Source organism: Thalassophryne amazonica, chromosome 8 (assembly GCF_902500255.1).
Source record: "Thalassophryne amazonica chromosome 8, fThaAma1.1, whole genome shotgun sequence".
In the NCBI taxonomy this organism is placed as follows: domain Eukaryota; kingdom Metazoa; phylum Chordata; class Actinopteri; order Batrachoidiformes; family Batrachoididae; genus Thalassophryne; species Thalassophryne amazonica.
In genome coordinates, this window is record NC_047110.1 from 8,393,018 (window position 1) to 8,407,080 (window position 14,063).

The following is a 14,063-nucleotide window of genomic DNA, read 5'->3' on the forward strand; positions in this document are numbered from 1 at the left end:
AATGTCAGCGTGAGTTGTGGCTAAACAGCAACTCTTCCTTTTGTTGGTGTTAAATAAAAGTCCTGGATTGCAGCAGCTAATACGTCTTTGTGGACAGGCTTGGGGAGTAACGGAATACATGTAACGGCGTTACGTAATTAGGATACAAAAAAAAGGTAACTGTATTCCACTACAGTTACAGAAAAAAAGACGTATTCAGATTACAGGTATATTTAGTAAAAATGGGGATTACTTCGCAGGATTACAATTTTAATGCATTTTATGATATTATCCAGGGTTCTAGCTAGCGCAAACTTGCGTTACAGCCCGTTACGCTATAATTTTGGACCATTACGCTTATTTTGGACTGTTACGATTTTCAATACAGCGTCTGTAATCAACCGTTTCTGCAGCGCGACTCCAGTTTGAAGCGTGAATCGAAGCAATGCTTTGATTCAATGGCTCGTGGCTCTTTGATTCGCTGCTTTTCAGAAGTGGTAAGTCCGCTTCTTAACCCCTCTGAAAGCCATTAAAATATCATGAGTCACTTTTGTTTGGATTAAAGTCACTAACTGGGACTCTGGTCTTGTTGCGGTAGAGAATCGGTCTCCGTTTTGTCACAGCTTCAAACGCTGCGCGGCTCTCTGAGACAGAGTCCGCTCGGAATTAATAACTTCAAAACAAATTGCCGCTTTAAATAAAATGACACCTCTTACAAACGTTGTAATACAGACAATAAACTACAATCGACTAAAATGTTTTTTCCTCCCAAAATGAGACGTGTTACATTCTTTATAAACCTTACCTGCAGCACATCTGCAAGAGCTCAGCTCATAGGTATTGAAAGATATTCATGCCAATAATAATGTCTGAAAGGAAATGCTTTTGACAAAAACTAACAGATTTTATTTCTGTTTATGTCCAGAGATCAAGGATCCACCATGTAGAGTTTATTATGTCCAGAGTTTAAGGATCCAGTAACCAATTTCATATTTATTTACTTTAAGACCCAATAAAATGTTGTTCAATTTCAATTTAATCATCTTATAAAGCACCAAATTACAACAAAAGCTGTCTCAAGGTGCCTCACACAGAACAGTTCAACATAAAAAATTAAAATAAATAAATAAAAATTAAAAAATCAAATACCTAATTAAAAACAGAAGTAAAAGAATAAAACATAACAAAATAAAAACTACTCATAAGAAAGAGAATAAAAATAGGTTTTAAGTCTTGAAATGTCCACAGACTCCGACTGCCTCACTGAGGGCCATGTACTGGCTACCCCAGAATGAGATTGCCCACTCAACAAACTTCCCCAGCCTTCTGGACATGATGAAGGGACTTGGGCTGTCGCACATGGCTTTTCCCATTTGGGTACCCCTAGAATGGCTAATTTTTAGCTTAAATTCTCAAAAGCTGCCCCCCTTCTGCACCCCCCCTTCGCTCCCTCGACATTACCACTATGCTAAAATTTTATCCTAGCTAGAACCCTGTTATCTGTACATAATTTTTTTTTCTTTGAAACGAAAACGTCCCTTCATGGACAGCGACATGACGTCTCCTAACCGGACAAAATATTGATGAAGTACCTGAATGTTAATGCATTTTCCATTTACCAGCTCCTAAAACCATTACAATACATTTATATACATATTATATTTTTACACAATTATCCTTTATTGACTGAGTTTCATTCATGAAGTCAATGGTGTGGGTACACATCTCTATGTGTGGGTGTGACTGTGAGCGGCACAGCGCGGGTCATTATAATCTCATTATTTTAAGGTGCAAATTTAAAAAAATCCCCAGTCTTGTCAAACTATTTTAATCACTAACGACAAGTATTTTAACTAGACAATGGTCTAGCAGTGGAAAATATCAACTCGACATAAGTGAAGAGTTAATGGTCCGTGTCATCGGGCGACACGGCAGGAGACATACAGCTGTTTATCATCCAAATATCACAGACAAAGTGACAAGAAGAACCAAAACCACTTACTTATGGAAGGAAATATTGTCTCCCTTGTTCCTCCATTTGTGGCTTTGCCAACATGCGCAGCTTTCCAGCATATTCCACCTGTTTCTTGAACTTCTATGCACGCAAATCACTCATTTGCTTGGAATTAAAACGGCGACCACGCCTCCTTACTGACAGGATTTACTTAATGGTTTTCATTATGCTGTTGTTCTTATTTTAAAAGTTCAGTAAGTGGACTGATATGTTAAACATGGTGTGAATGCTATGTGAAAGACTAAAGATAATTTTATGTTTACTGAATAAGTAGTAGACTTTTTGCTTGTTTTGTATATTGTTCTGCCACTTTTAATTACAAATTCATCCGCACACGCCTGAGTTTTCATTATCCTTCATTTGTTTGCCATTTTTTGGCTGAAAATTTAGCAGGTGAACACTGGGTGTGTTTAAAACAATATTGTGGTGCTCTTAATTCATAATTTGAAGTAAAACAGAGCATGCCATATAAAAGAAACAGGTTTATTTTTGCTTAATAAACTGTACTATGTGGTCAAGACTATTTCTATTTAGTTTCTTTTGTCTGTATTAACATATTTGATATTGGAGTAATCCAGAAGTAATTGAAAGTAATCAAATTACATTACTTTAATATTATGGTACTTGGATTACGTTACTGAGTACATTTTTCAACAGGTAACTAGTAACTGTAACAGAATACATTTTTAAAGGAACCCCCCCAACCCTGTTTGTGGATCTACACAGCTGGACCGGCACTGACTGGCAGGTATGTCGCTTTCTGCCACATATAGTACTTTGGGTTGACGTAACGTGTTTGTTATGCATTCACAGATTGTCCACAAATCAGCTGCAAAGCAGATGTAATAAAAACGCTTTATTCATGGCCAATTTGTATGCATTCGCTACAACATATTTTAGTTTGTGATGTGGACATGATGGGCACGATATATATCTGTTTTACACACTGTCCCGGTCCGCTGACAAGCCGCAAATCCCCGTCAGTTGCGGATATCAGCGGTTAACGGCAGATATACAGCGCATAGAGCGAGTATGTATTGTGTATGAATTGAGTATGTATGGAGTATGTAAGGCAGATATTATCCGCATCCAGATTTTTGAACAGCTCAAAAATCCTGGCTGTGGACATGCATGCCTCTGTGGATGATCATGGACGTGTTCGGATGACGGCCGACTCATACAGGCATGTTTCACGGATATTGCGGATGTTTGGCGAATATGGGTCAATTTTGTGCGCAATCCATACGTAAATCTTCCTAAACGCCAGTGGGACAGGGCCCTTAGTCCTCGGTCACCAGTCCAGTCTGTTCACTCCGTCATCAGTAAGTGTTCATATCGCTGTCACCTTTTTGACAGGTGTTTTTCATTGTTGTTGCATCGATCTGACGTTTTGGATGTTATCCCCTGGGAGAGATTTTGATCACGTCTGTATTATCACTGTCATGCTGGAGAATTAAACCACAGTTATTTTTGCACCTGATCTTTGTGTCTGGCTGTGTGCATTCTGGGATCCAATCGTCAAGTATCAGTTCACCTGAATGTGATGGCAAATGAATCTGGTTCTCCTTCTCTCTGTCGGATGAGGAAAGCACCATCCCTAGGAATCCTCAGCAGGTAATCCTCCGCCTGACCCCGGCTCAGGTTACTGTAGAACCAACTGCACAACACGTGCGCGCACACACCCACACACAGAGCTACAGTAAGTATGAGCACATGTACAGGAGTATGCACACACACACACACACAACACACACCCGCACACAGAGCTACAGTAAGTATGAGCACATGTACAGGAGTATGCACACACACACACACACACACACACACACACACACACACACACACACACACACACACACACACACACACACACACACACAAACAGGACTCATGCACAGAAACATTAAATTGATCTCTGCAGGTAAAAAAGTTCAAACATATCAAATTGTCAGAGTGAGTGATCATGTGACAAACCCTTCGCGGAGATGCGGGTCAGGCTGAGGCACCGGGTCAGTGAGGCGCAGGTCAAACTCCTGGCAGCGGAGTGGGTTTTCCATGTAGTGCTGGATCAAGGAGTACACACTGGGAAAGTACAGGTTTGGAGTCAGGAAGTAATACGTTTGTCCGTCTTCTGTTCCAGAACGAATGCGGCAGTGCTGCACCTTCCCGCTGCGCCTGAAACAAACATGAAAAACACACACTTACAGACTGCAAACAACCAACAACACACCAGAAATAAATGAACAAATTTTCTTCCATTATGATTTGGTCCAGGATCAGATCAGCCCTGAGACCAGAGTCAGGCTTGGGAATTTTTCTGTCATCGTTCCTCTGAGGTGGAGTTTGATTTGCTCCCATATCAGTGCATGAAGACAGCAAACTTCCAGAATGGTCTGTTGAACAGATGTGCCGAACAGCTTTTTGTTTGTTTGGTTGTTAAGAAAAGGACTTCTCTCAGGTATTTATACTAGATGTGGTGCTTGTGACATCAACAGAATGATTCTTACACTCAGCTGCTGCTCCATCAGAGGAACGTGCTCACGGTGCACAGAAGACGCAACTATACTATCAAAGAAAAATGGGCACTGGACCTGCATCTAGCTAACGAGCTGTTAGCGTTGTTGCGCTGGAAGAAAAGATCTGTTTGTTCAAAAGCCACACGTGGTCTCATGTGAGGTTTCCATCAGGTCTGCTGAGAGACATGACCATCCTGATGTTCCTGAAGCATCCTCAAGTCATTTTTTTCTGCTCCCATCACGTGTTACCTCATCAAACATTTTCCGCAGCAACCAAACACCAGACACCTCCACCGTCTTTCAGATGAGCTGGTATGTCCTGAATGCTTTGTACCTCTGTGTTTTCTAAACTTGCAACACCTCGGTCTGATATTTCCCGTACAGACCAAGCAAGCGAGGATAGAACAGAATAGAAACTTTGTCATTGCACATATATACATACAATGAAACATGTCCTCTGCATTTAACCATCCCAATTACAGTCGGACACAATCCAACCACTAGAAGTAGTGGGCAGCCACAGTCTAGCACCCGGACCAACTCCAGATGTAGACGCTGCCTTGGTCAAGGGCAGAGAAAGGAGCAGACCCTAAATAACCATGTTTTTGATTGTGGGAGGAAACCCACAAAGACACGGGGAGAACATGTAAGCACCATACAGAAAGACCAGGAATCGAGCCCAAATATGAAAGCTGCTGGTGGTTTGGACCCATTTGCTTTCTTCACCTCCATGAAGAACTTACTAACAGATGGTCCGGTCATTAGCTGGTAAGCTTTCAATCTGTGTGTTTTTTTTCTGATGCTGTTTAGATATTTATGGAGTATGTTCTGAATTGGTTTTTCTAATCGTGTTGTTAGCTTTATGGTTTCTAACAAATAGGGATGCACTGATACCACTTTTTTCCAGACTGAGTACAAGTATGAGTACAACAGGTGACACTGAGCTAAACAGCCTTTAACTCTCCACACTACAGTATTTTGTTTAACTTTTAATTAAGGTAACACACACAAATACATGTTTTTTTCCGCAAAGGTGGAACACGTAATATTGATGAGCAATTCGTGCGTGCACAAACACACACACACACACACAATCACACGGCATCGCCACCCCGAGGCAAAACAGAGTAATTTTAACAATATTTTATTTTTTCTTTGTGGATCGTGGGATAATTTCATCACATTCAGACAGAATTGCCTGTTGCAGGTGGTAACTGAGACATTAATGAAGTGCAGTGACTCAACTTCTGGCATAAATTGCGACCCACAGAGGAGGAGAGGAGAGTCCAAATGCAGTGTCACAGACAACCAACAAACAGATTCCACCTGTAGCGGACCGATCTGGTCTCCCATCGGCCTGAACACCCACACCAAGGGCTGAAACGCACCAACCTGATGGACAATCTCTGCTGCTGAAACCGTGATGCGAGTTCTGACGGAGCAACTGCCGCAACATGCCAAAGTCCCAGAGTAACCTTTTCAGTCACGACAAGGAATCAAAGTATTTTCAGATGTTGTTTTTCAAACTCAGGAAGCTTTATGTGGAATATTTTCTTCAGGATTGTGTGATGATGAATTCCACTGAAACAGGTAAGACTTTATTATTTACTCCACATGATGAACTGCGGCTTTCAGCCAATCAATGGACATCACTGATGGACATATTTCAACTTTCGTAAATTACATGAAAGCCTGTAAAAATTCATAAATTAGCTGCATCATTGTTTAAGCCAGTGTTCAAAACGTATGAAAAAAAGTAGCGGCTTATAGTCCGGAAATTACGGAGAATGTGGGTTAAAATCGCCCATTGAGAGGTTGACATCACGCTGCTGTAAAGGGCTATCGGGTGACATAGTATCGGAGGAGTTTTATGATTACAAGTACAAGTAAAAGAATATGGGATCGGGCCGATACCCGATACTGGTATCGGGATTGGTGCATCCCTAATAACGAATGTGATATGTATTCTGGACTTATTGTCATGGTAACCGGTCTGATCGACTGGAAATCAGCCAATCAGAGCGTGCATATTTTCGCAGCAATATAATAATTTGCAGTACAACTCATCTTCTTCACCAAATCACAGCTCATCCGTGCCCTGTTAGAGGTTGTTGGTGGTTGTTTTCATGAGTTAAACTATTTAATGTCTGTTCCTTGTACACCAGTGGTTTCTTTTTTGGGGCATCCACACCAACTTTATTCATAAAGCACTTTGACACAGTCACTGCTGACACAAAGTGCTGTACATCCATTAAAACACATTTAAATAAATAAATAAATAAAAAGTACAATTTAAAAACTAAGTCTCATTGGGGCCGAAAGCCAAGGAGAAAAAATAGGTTTTTCAATGAACTTCTCAGCTTCCTTCTGGATCTCGGTACTTCCAGGAACAGCTAGTCAGCTGACCTGAGAGACCGACACGATACGTAAGGATGAAGAAGCTCGGAGAGGTAAGGCAGGGCAACACTGTGAAGAGATTTAAAAACAAACATAAGAATTTTAAAATGTACCTTAAAATATACAAGCAGCCAATGAAGTGAGGCCAAATACAGGAGTTATATGATCTCACTTTTGCAAAAGTCGTGCAGCGGCAGCCTGAACCAAATGCATAATGACTGATTGACTCCCACATAAAGTGCATTACAATAATCCAACCGAGATGAAATAAAAGCATGGATCACTGTCTCAAAGTGCTGCCAAGATCATTAGTAACAGGTGTAAAATAAACCCACACACTCCCACATGACTGTCCTGGTGAAGCACCACATTCGTCCAGTGCCTCCTGGTGATTTTCACTGTTTTCAACTCAGAAACATGTTCCAGTGTTTTTCGCATTTAAAAATGTGGTTTTCCAATGCAAATGGTGCTATGTTCCATTTCCACATTATTAAACTGATTTAGCTGTACTGTAGTTTCTAGAGTACAAGTCAAACCTGTCGACCTGCACAGTTGAACAGCCGACACAATGTAAGCAGAGAACGTACCAAAAAGACAGGGTTAATTCTGTGGCATAGGTGTAACTTTCTCTGACCAGGAAGGTTCCGTCTCTCCCCCCGGACTCTGCACAGTACTCGTGGAGCAGCTGCTCTGCCTTCTGCCTGCCCTCCTTCATGCGACCATGAAACCATGGGCGTGAACAGTGAAGGTCCTGCCACAGAGAATGACAGCGACACTGTGAGTCATTGTGCAGGTGGAGACACCTCGTACAAGCACAGTGTGGCCACAAGATCTTTAACATGCTTTAAATATTCTTCTCTCTACCTTTGTGGGATCTTCCTGCTCATCCTCATAATCCTCGGCATAGTAAAGCTTGTCATAAGAAATAACACAATAGTGCTTATTCCACCGCTGAGAGAGAAAAAAGAACATATGATTATTTAGACTCACACAAGGACAATTATAAAGAGAATACAGTAAGTAGAAGAGACAGATTAGGCAAAATATTACTATCACTAAATATAAATATAACACCATGCTAAAATATCCTCAGTCTTATGACCATTGTCTTCTTTCTAATTTGCAGTTGTTTAATTGGTATCCCAGTGCAAACTACATATATACGGTGAGGCAAATTAGTATTTGATCCACTGTCAATTTTGCAAGTTTTCCAACCTGAAAAGATTGTAGAGGTCTGTAATTCTTATTGTACACTTCAACTGTGAGACAGAAACTAAAAACAAAATTCAGAAAATCACATTCTATGATTTTTAAATAATTATTTTGCATTTTATTGCATGAAATAAATATTTGATACGAGAGAAAAACAGACCTTAATATTTGGTACAGGAACCTTTGTTTGCAATTACAGAGGCCAGATGTTTCCTGTAGTTCTTGACCAAGTTTTCACACTGCAGGAGGGATTTTGGTCCACTCCTCCATACAGATCTTCTCTAGATCTTTCAGATCTAGAGAAGTTTCAGCTCCCTCCAAAGATTTTCTATTGAGTTCAGGTCTGGAGACTGGCCAGGCCACTCCAGGACCTTGAAATGCTTCTTACGGAGCCCCTCCTTAGTTGCCCTGGCTGTGTGTTTGGGGTCATTGTCATGCTGGAAAACCCAGACACGACCCATCTTCAATGCTCTTACTGAGGGAAGGAGGTTGTTTGACAAAATCTCGCAATACATGACCCCATCCATCCTCCCTTCAATACGGTGCAGTTGTCCTGTCCCCTTTACAGAACAGCACTCCCAAAAATGATGTTTCCACCCCCATGCTTCACGGTTGGGATGGTTTTCTTGGGGTTGTTCTCAACCTCTAAACATGGTAAGTGGAGTTGATACCAAAAAAACTCTATTTTGGTCTCATCTGACCACATGACCTTCTCCCATGCCTCCTCTGGACCATCCAGATGGTCACTGGTGAACTTCAAATGGGCCTGGACATGTGCTGGCTTGAGCATGGGGACCTTGCTGCCCTGCAAGATTTTAAACCATGACAGCATCATGTGTTACTAATGTAATCTTTGTGACTGTGGTCCCAGCTCTCTTCAGGTCATTGACCAGGTCCTCCTGTGTAGTTCTGGGCTTTCTCAGAATCACCCTTACCGCACCAGGGGTTGTCTTCTCACCAAGCTGCTTGCCTGTTGTCCTGTAGTCCATCCCAGCCTTGTGCAGGCCTACAGTTTTGTACCTGGTGTCCTTAGACAGCTCTTTGGTCTTGGCTATGGTGGACAGGTTGGAGTGTGATTGATTGAGTGTGTGAACAGGTGTCATTTATACAGGTAACAAGTTCAAACAGGTGCAATTAATACAGGTAAAGAGTGCAGAATAAGAGGGCTTCTTAAAGAACTAACAGGTCTGTGAGAGCCAGAATTCTTGCTGGTTAGTAGGTGATCAAATACTTATTTCATGCAATAAAATGAAAATGAATTATTTAAAAATCATACAATGTGATTTTGTGAAATTTTTTTTAGATTCTGTCTCTCACAGTTGAAGTGTACCTACAATAAAAATTACAGACCTCTACATTCTTTGTAGGTGGAAAAACTTCCACAATTGACAGTGGATCAAATACTTATTTGCCTCAATGTGTGTACAAAGATAGATCGATAGATCAATAGATCGATAGATAGATAGATAGATTAAATATATACATATTTATTGTTATTTACATTAATTACATAACATTAACAACTAAGATCCTATTTTCTTATTTACAGTTTGTACAAGTTCAATCAAAACCCTCAATTTTGTCACGTGATAATATCACAAGGACCACAATGGAAATAAGCGTTCATGTTGTGTTATCAGTGTATCATTGACACATTCACATCTGTATGTTTATATTGATGTTGCAGAATAAACTCAATCAATCAATCATAAACAATATTTTATTTACATTTTCATGACATCTGCAGGAGCGCATACGCGTGCGCATACATGAGCTTTTGAAAAGAACGCAAGTTAGCTGTGACTGCGTGTGATGTGCATGCACGCTGATATCAGTGACATGTCTTGTAAATCACTCCAGAGGTGTAATCAGGTTACAAAAATTGCATTTTAAGTTTTAGAAGTGTTTAGTTGGCGTTAGCTTTTATAGTTATATGCAAATGTTTGGGCACCCCTGATGATTTTCATGATTTTCCTTTATAAATCATTGGTTGTCTGGATCAGAGATTTCAGTTAAATATATCATATAGCAGACGAACGCACCGATATTTGAGAAGTGAAATGAAGTTTCTAGTATTTACAGAAAGTGTGCAATAATTATTTAAACAAAATTAGACACGTGCATAAATTTGGGCACCCTTGTCATTTTATTGTTTAGCACTATACATTTAGCACTAATTACTGGAACACAAAATTGGTTTGGTAAGCTCACTGACCCTTGACCTCCTTACACAGGTGAATCCAATCATGAGAAAGGGTATTTAAGGTGGCCTACAACATGATCTTGCTGCAGATAGTGTCTCTGTGCATTGTTCAACTATACAGCGCACTTTGCACAAAGAGATACTGTATGATGCTGTAATGCAGAGGAAGCCTTTTCTGCTTGCACGCCACAAACTCACTTGAGGTATGAGTCACTTGAGGTATGCTAAAGCACATTTGGACAAGCCAGCTTCATTTTGGAATAAGGTGCTGTGGACTGATGAAACTAAAATTGAGTTATTTGGACATAACAAGGGGCGGTATGCATTTTTGAAAAAGAACACAGCATTCCAAGAAAAACACTTGCTACCTACAGTAAAATTTGGAGGTGGTCCCATCATGCTGTGTGGCTGTGTGGCCAGTGTAGGTACTGGGAATCTTGTTAAAGTTGAGGGTCACATGGATTCCAGTCAATATCAGCAGATTCTTCAGAACAATCTTCATGAATCAGTGACAAAGTCAAAGTTGTGCCGGGGCAGGATCTTTCAACAAGACAACAACCCTAAACACTGCTCAAAATCTACTAAGGCATTCATGCAGAGGAACAGGTACAACGTTCTGGAATGGCCATCTCAGTCCCCAGACCTGAATATTACTGAAAATCTGTGGTGTGATTTTAAGTGGGCTGTCCATGCTCGGAAACCAACAAACCTGAGATGGTTTGGAAAGAAGAATGGTCAAAAATACCTTCAACCAGAATCCAGACTCTCACTGGAAGCTATAGGATGCATTTAGAGGCTGTTATTGCTGAAAAAGGAGGATCTACGAAATACTGATGTATTTTTTCTGTTGGGGTGCCCAAATTTATGCACCTGCCTAATTTTGTTTAAAGAATTACTGCACACTTTCTGTAAATCCTATAAACTTCATTTCACTTTTCAAATATCACTGTGTTTGTCTGCTATATGATATATTTAAGTGCAATTGCTGATCCAAACAACCAATGATTTATAAAGGAAAATCATGAAAATTATCAAGGGTGCCCAAACTTTGGCATACAACTGTATCATACTTGCATGTTGCATGTGGGGATCCATGTGCTCTAGATTGGGTAGTGTTTATAAAATAGGTTGCTGACATTTTTCAAGGCCGGTAATAAATTAAGCAAAGCTTGTGTAATGAGTTGGAATGGCGTGTGAGCCCAGAATGTTTTTGGAATGTTAGACCTCAAAACGTTTTAGAAGAAGAACTCAACCCTTTTATTTCCTGTTAATTATGTAATTTCTTAATCTTAATTTATTGTCTTAATGTATTTATAAATTGGTTAGGTTCTTTTTGTCATATAGCCATGTATTTTTTTACGTATTTAAAATTCTATTATGTACTTACAGTACATTGAACTTAAAATCACTCACTGTTAACATTTAAAATCTCAAAACCCCAAACTTCCATGGTGCATTGCAGAACAATGTCCACTGTTTATTGGTCAGCTAAAATGACTAATTTCTCCAAAAATATTCGTCCTATCAACTTTCTGTTTTCACAGCATTCATCCTTGACCCAAAAATATATAAGCATACAAAACGGCAAATGTTAGCTCTCCCCGGTTTTTGCACGATCAAAGCGATACACGCACGCGCACACACACACACACGCCACTTGCCTATTATAATATGGATAGGAGAAAGATGTTATAATTACACAGAAACGAAGCGGAGTTAGCAGCTAGCAAGACCAGCCAGTGACATCACCACTCTAAAGGGCCTTTCACACCAAAAGTGATCAGTGCATTGAATGCATCACACATGACTCTGAAACCTACTATTTTCAATGAGAAATGTTGTGTTTTTGATGCATCAAACTGGGAGAATCTAATAACACCTCTGAAGTGATTTACAAGACATTTCGTGGATGTTAGTGTGGTGACATCACAGGCTAGCTGCAAACCGTTTCATCCATCTGTCTGTGCTCAGCATAAGTCCAGTCCTGTTAGGCCCAGAGTCTTCAACTCACAGGGAACATTCTTGGGAAACACACCTTGGACAAGTTCAAAGATGGCTAACCTTTACCTATTTCAAGAGGTTAAAAAGTCACTTTCTGTGTCAATCTGTTCATTGTGTTTATTTGAGTGGTGGGGGTGACAGCCAATCAGAGTAGAGCGGCACCGTGACTTCAGTGGCAGGTCTCTGTAAAACCGCTTCATTTATGTGTTTATATAACATCTTTCTCATATATTGTGTAAAAGCTACACAGTAAATTTTGCTGAGTAAAATATACTCTGCCGAGATAACATTTGGTAAAATACACTCTATGATAGAGTGAAACAGCTCCACTGTTGTCACAAACCAAACGCCCCCCCGCAAAAAAATTGGCCCACGCTGCCTCCACTGCACATGCGTCATTTACGACCGCAGCAGCTCCTCTGAGACAAACTCTCGTCACCCAAATCAATCAAATGGATTAATGTGATTATTAACCATCAGATGACAAGATAAAACCTCTTAAATCATTCTAAAGTAAGTTTGAAGCAGAAACAAGGAGATAATCGGTGACGCTTTGAAATGACCGACGCACAGTGAATGCATCAGTTAGCAGCTCGCCTGGCTGCTGCGCTCTGATCGCTTCCTCCATCTTTTATGATGAAATAATGCTGAATTTATGTGGAAATGATTGTTGTAGAAAATCTTCAGATATCTGTTGCTGAGAAAGGTGATGACTGGACGCAGTTTGAAGCAGAAATGAGGAGATAAACGGTGAACCGCAGCTGATGATGCATGCACAATGAAGGCAGGGTGGAGCGATTTTTAGGGGGGACCGTTCAGTCTGCGACACTGTCTAGCCCTGTGATAGAGTATATTTAACTCTATTTGGACTGGGACCAAATGTTATCCCAGCAAAGTAAATTTTACTCTGCAAAATTTACTGTATAGCCTGAAAAAAACTGTGAATGCTGTTTTTGGAACCCGATAACACCTCTGAAGTGATTTACAAGATGTTGGCATGGTGACATCACAGGCTAGCTGCAAACCGTTTCGTTTGTGTGTAAACCTCTTTGTCATATATTACGTAAACGCTAGCGAGAAATAAACACTTCTAAAACTGAAAATGCAGTTTTTGTGACGTGATAACACCTCTGAAGTGATTTACAAGACATTTCGCAGATGTTGGCGTGGTGACGTCACAGCCTAGCTGCAAACCTTCGTTTGTGTGTAAACCTCTTTGTCATATATTATGTAAACGCTAGCAAGAAATAAACACTTCTAAAGCTGAAAATGCAGTTTTTGTGACCTGATAACACCTCTGGAGTCATTAACAAGACATTTCGCAGATGTTGGCGTGGTGACGTCACAGCCTAGCTGCAAACCTTTGTGTGTGTGTAAACCTCTTTGTTATATATTATGTAAACGCTAGCGAGAAATAAACACTTCTAAAACTGAAAATGCAGTTTTTGTGACCTGATAACACCTCTGGAGTCATTTACAAGTCATTTCGCAGACATCATCATGCACGCTAACTTCCGCTAACTCAAAGTCAACTTCCGCTTTTGTCAAAAGCTCATAAACATAAATATTGTTTATGATTGATTGACAAAGGAGCTTTACTGAACACATACAAACTGTAAGTAAGACATTAGGAGCTTAATAATTCATGTAAATAACAATATATATATATATATATATATATATATACACACACACACACACACACACACTTTGCACTGGGATACAAATTAAACAACTGCAA

At 40.2% G+C, this 14,063-nt stretch overlaps 1 protein-coding gene across 3 annotated transcripts in view; it reads right to left on the reverse strand.

Annotated features, from left to right (window-relative positions):
* Nucleotides 1-14,063, reverse strand: part of plcg2 (phospholipase C, gamma 2) — a 223,001-nt gene that overhangs the window by 84,569 nt on the left and 124,369 nt on the right. For all 3 annotated transcript variants that reach the window (XM_034175720.1, XM_034175722.1, XM_034175721.1), the window contains 4 exons: nt 7,771-7,857; nt 7,494-7,657; nt 3,968-4,168; nt 3,528-3,650 (listed from right to left, as the gene is read on the reverse strand). In XM_034175720.1, the coding sequence (XP_034031611.1) occupies nt 3,528-3,650; nt 3,968-4,168; nt 7,494-7,657; nt 7,771-7,857 (575 nt within the window). The remainder of the gene's footprint in view (nt 1-3,527; nt 3,651-3,967; nt 4,169-7,493; nt 7,658-7,770; nt 7,858-14,063) is intronic.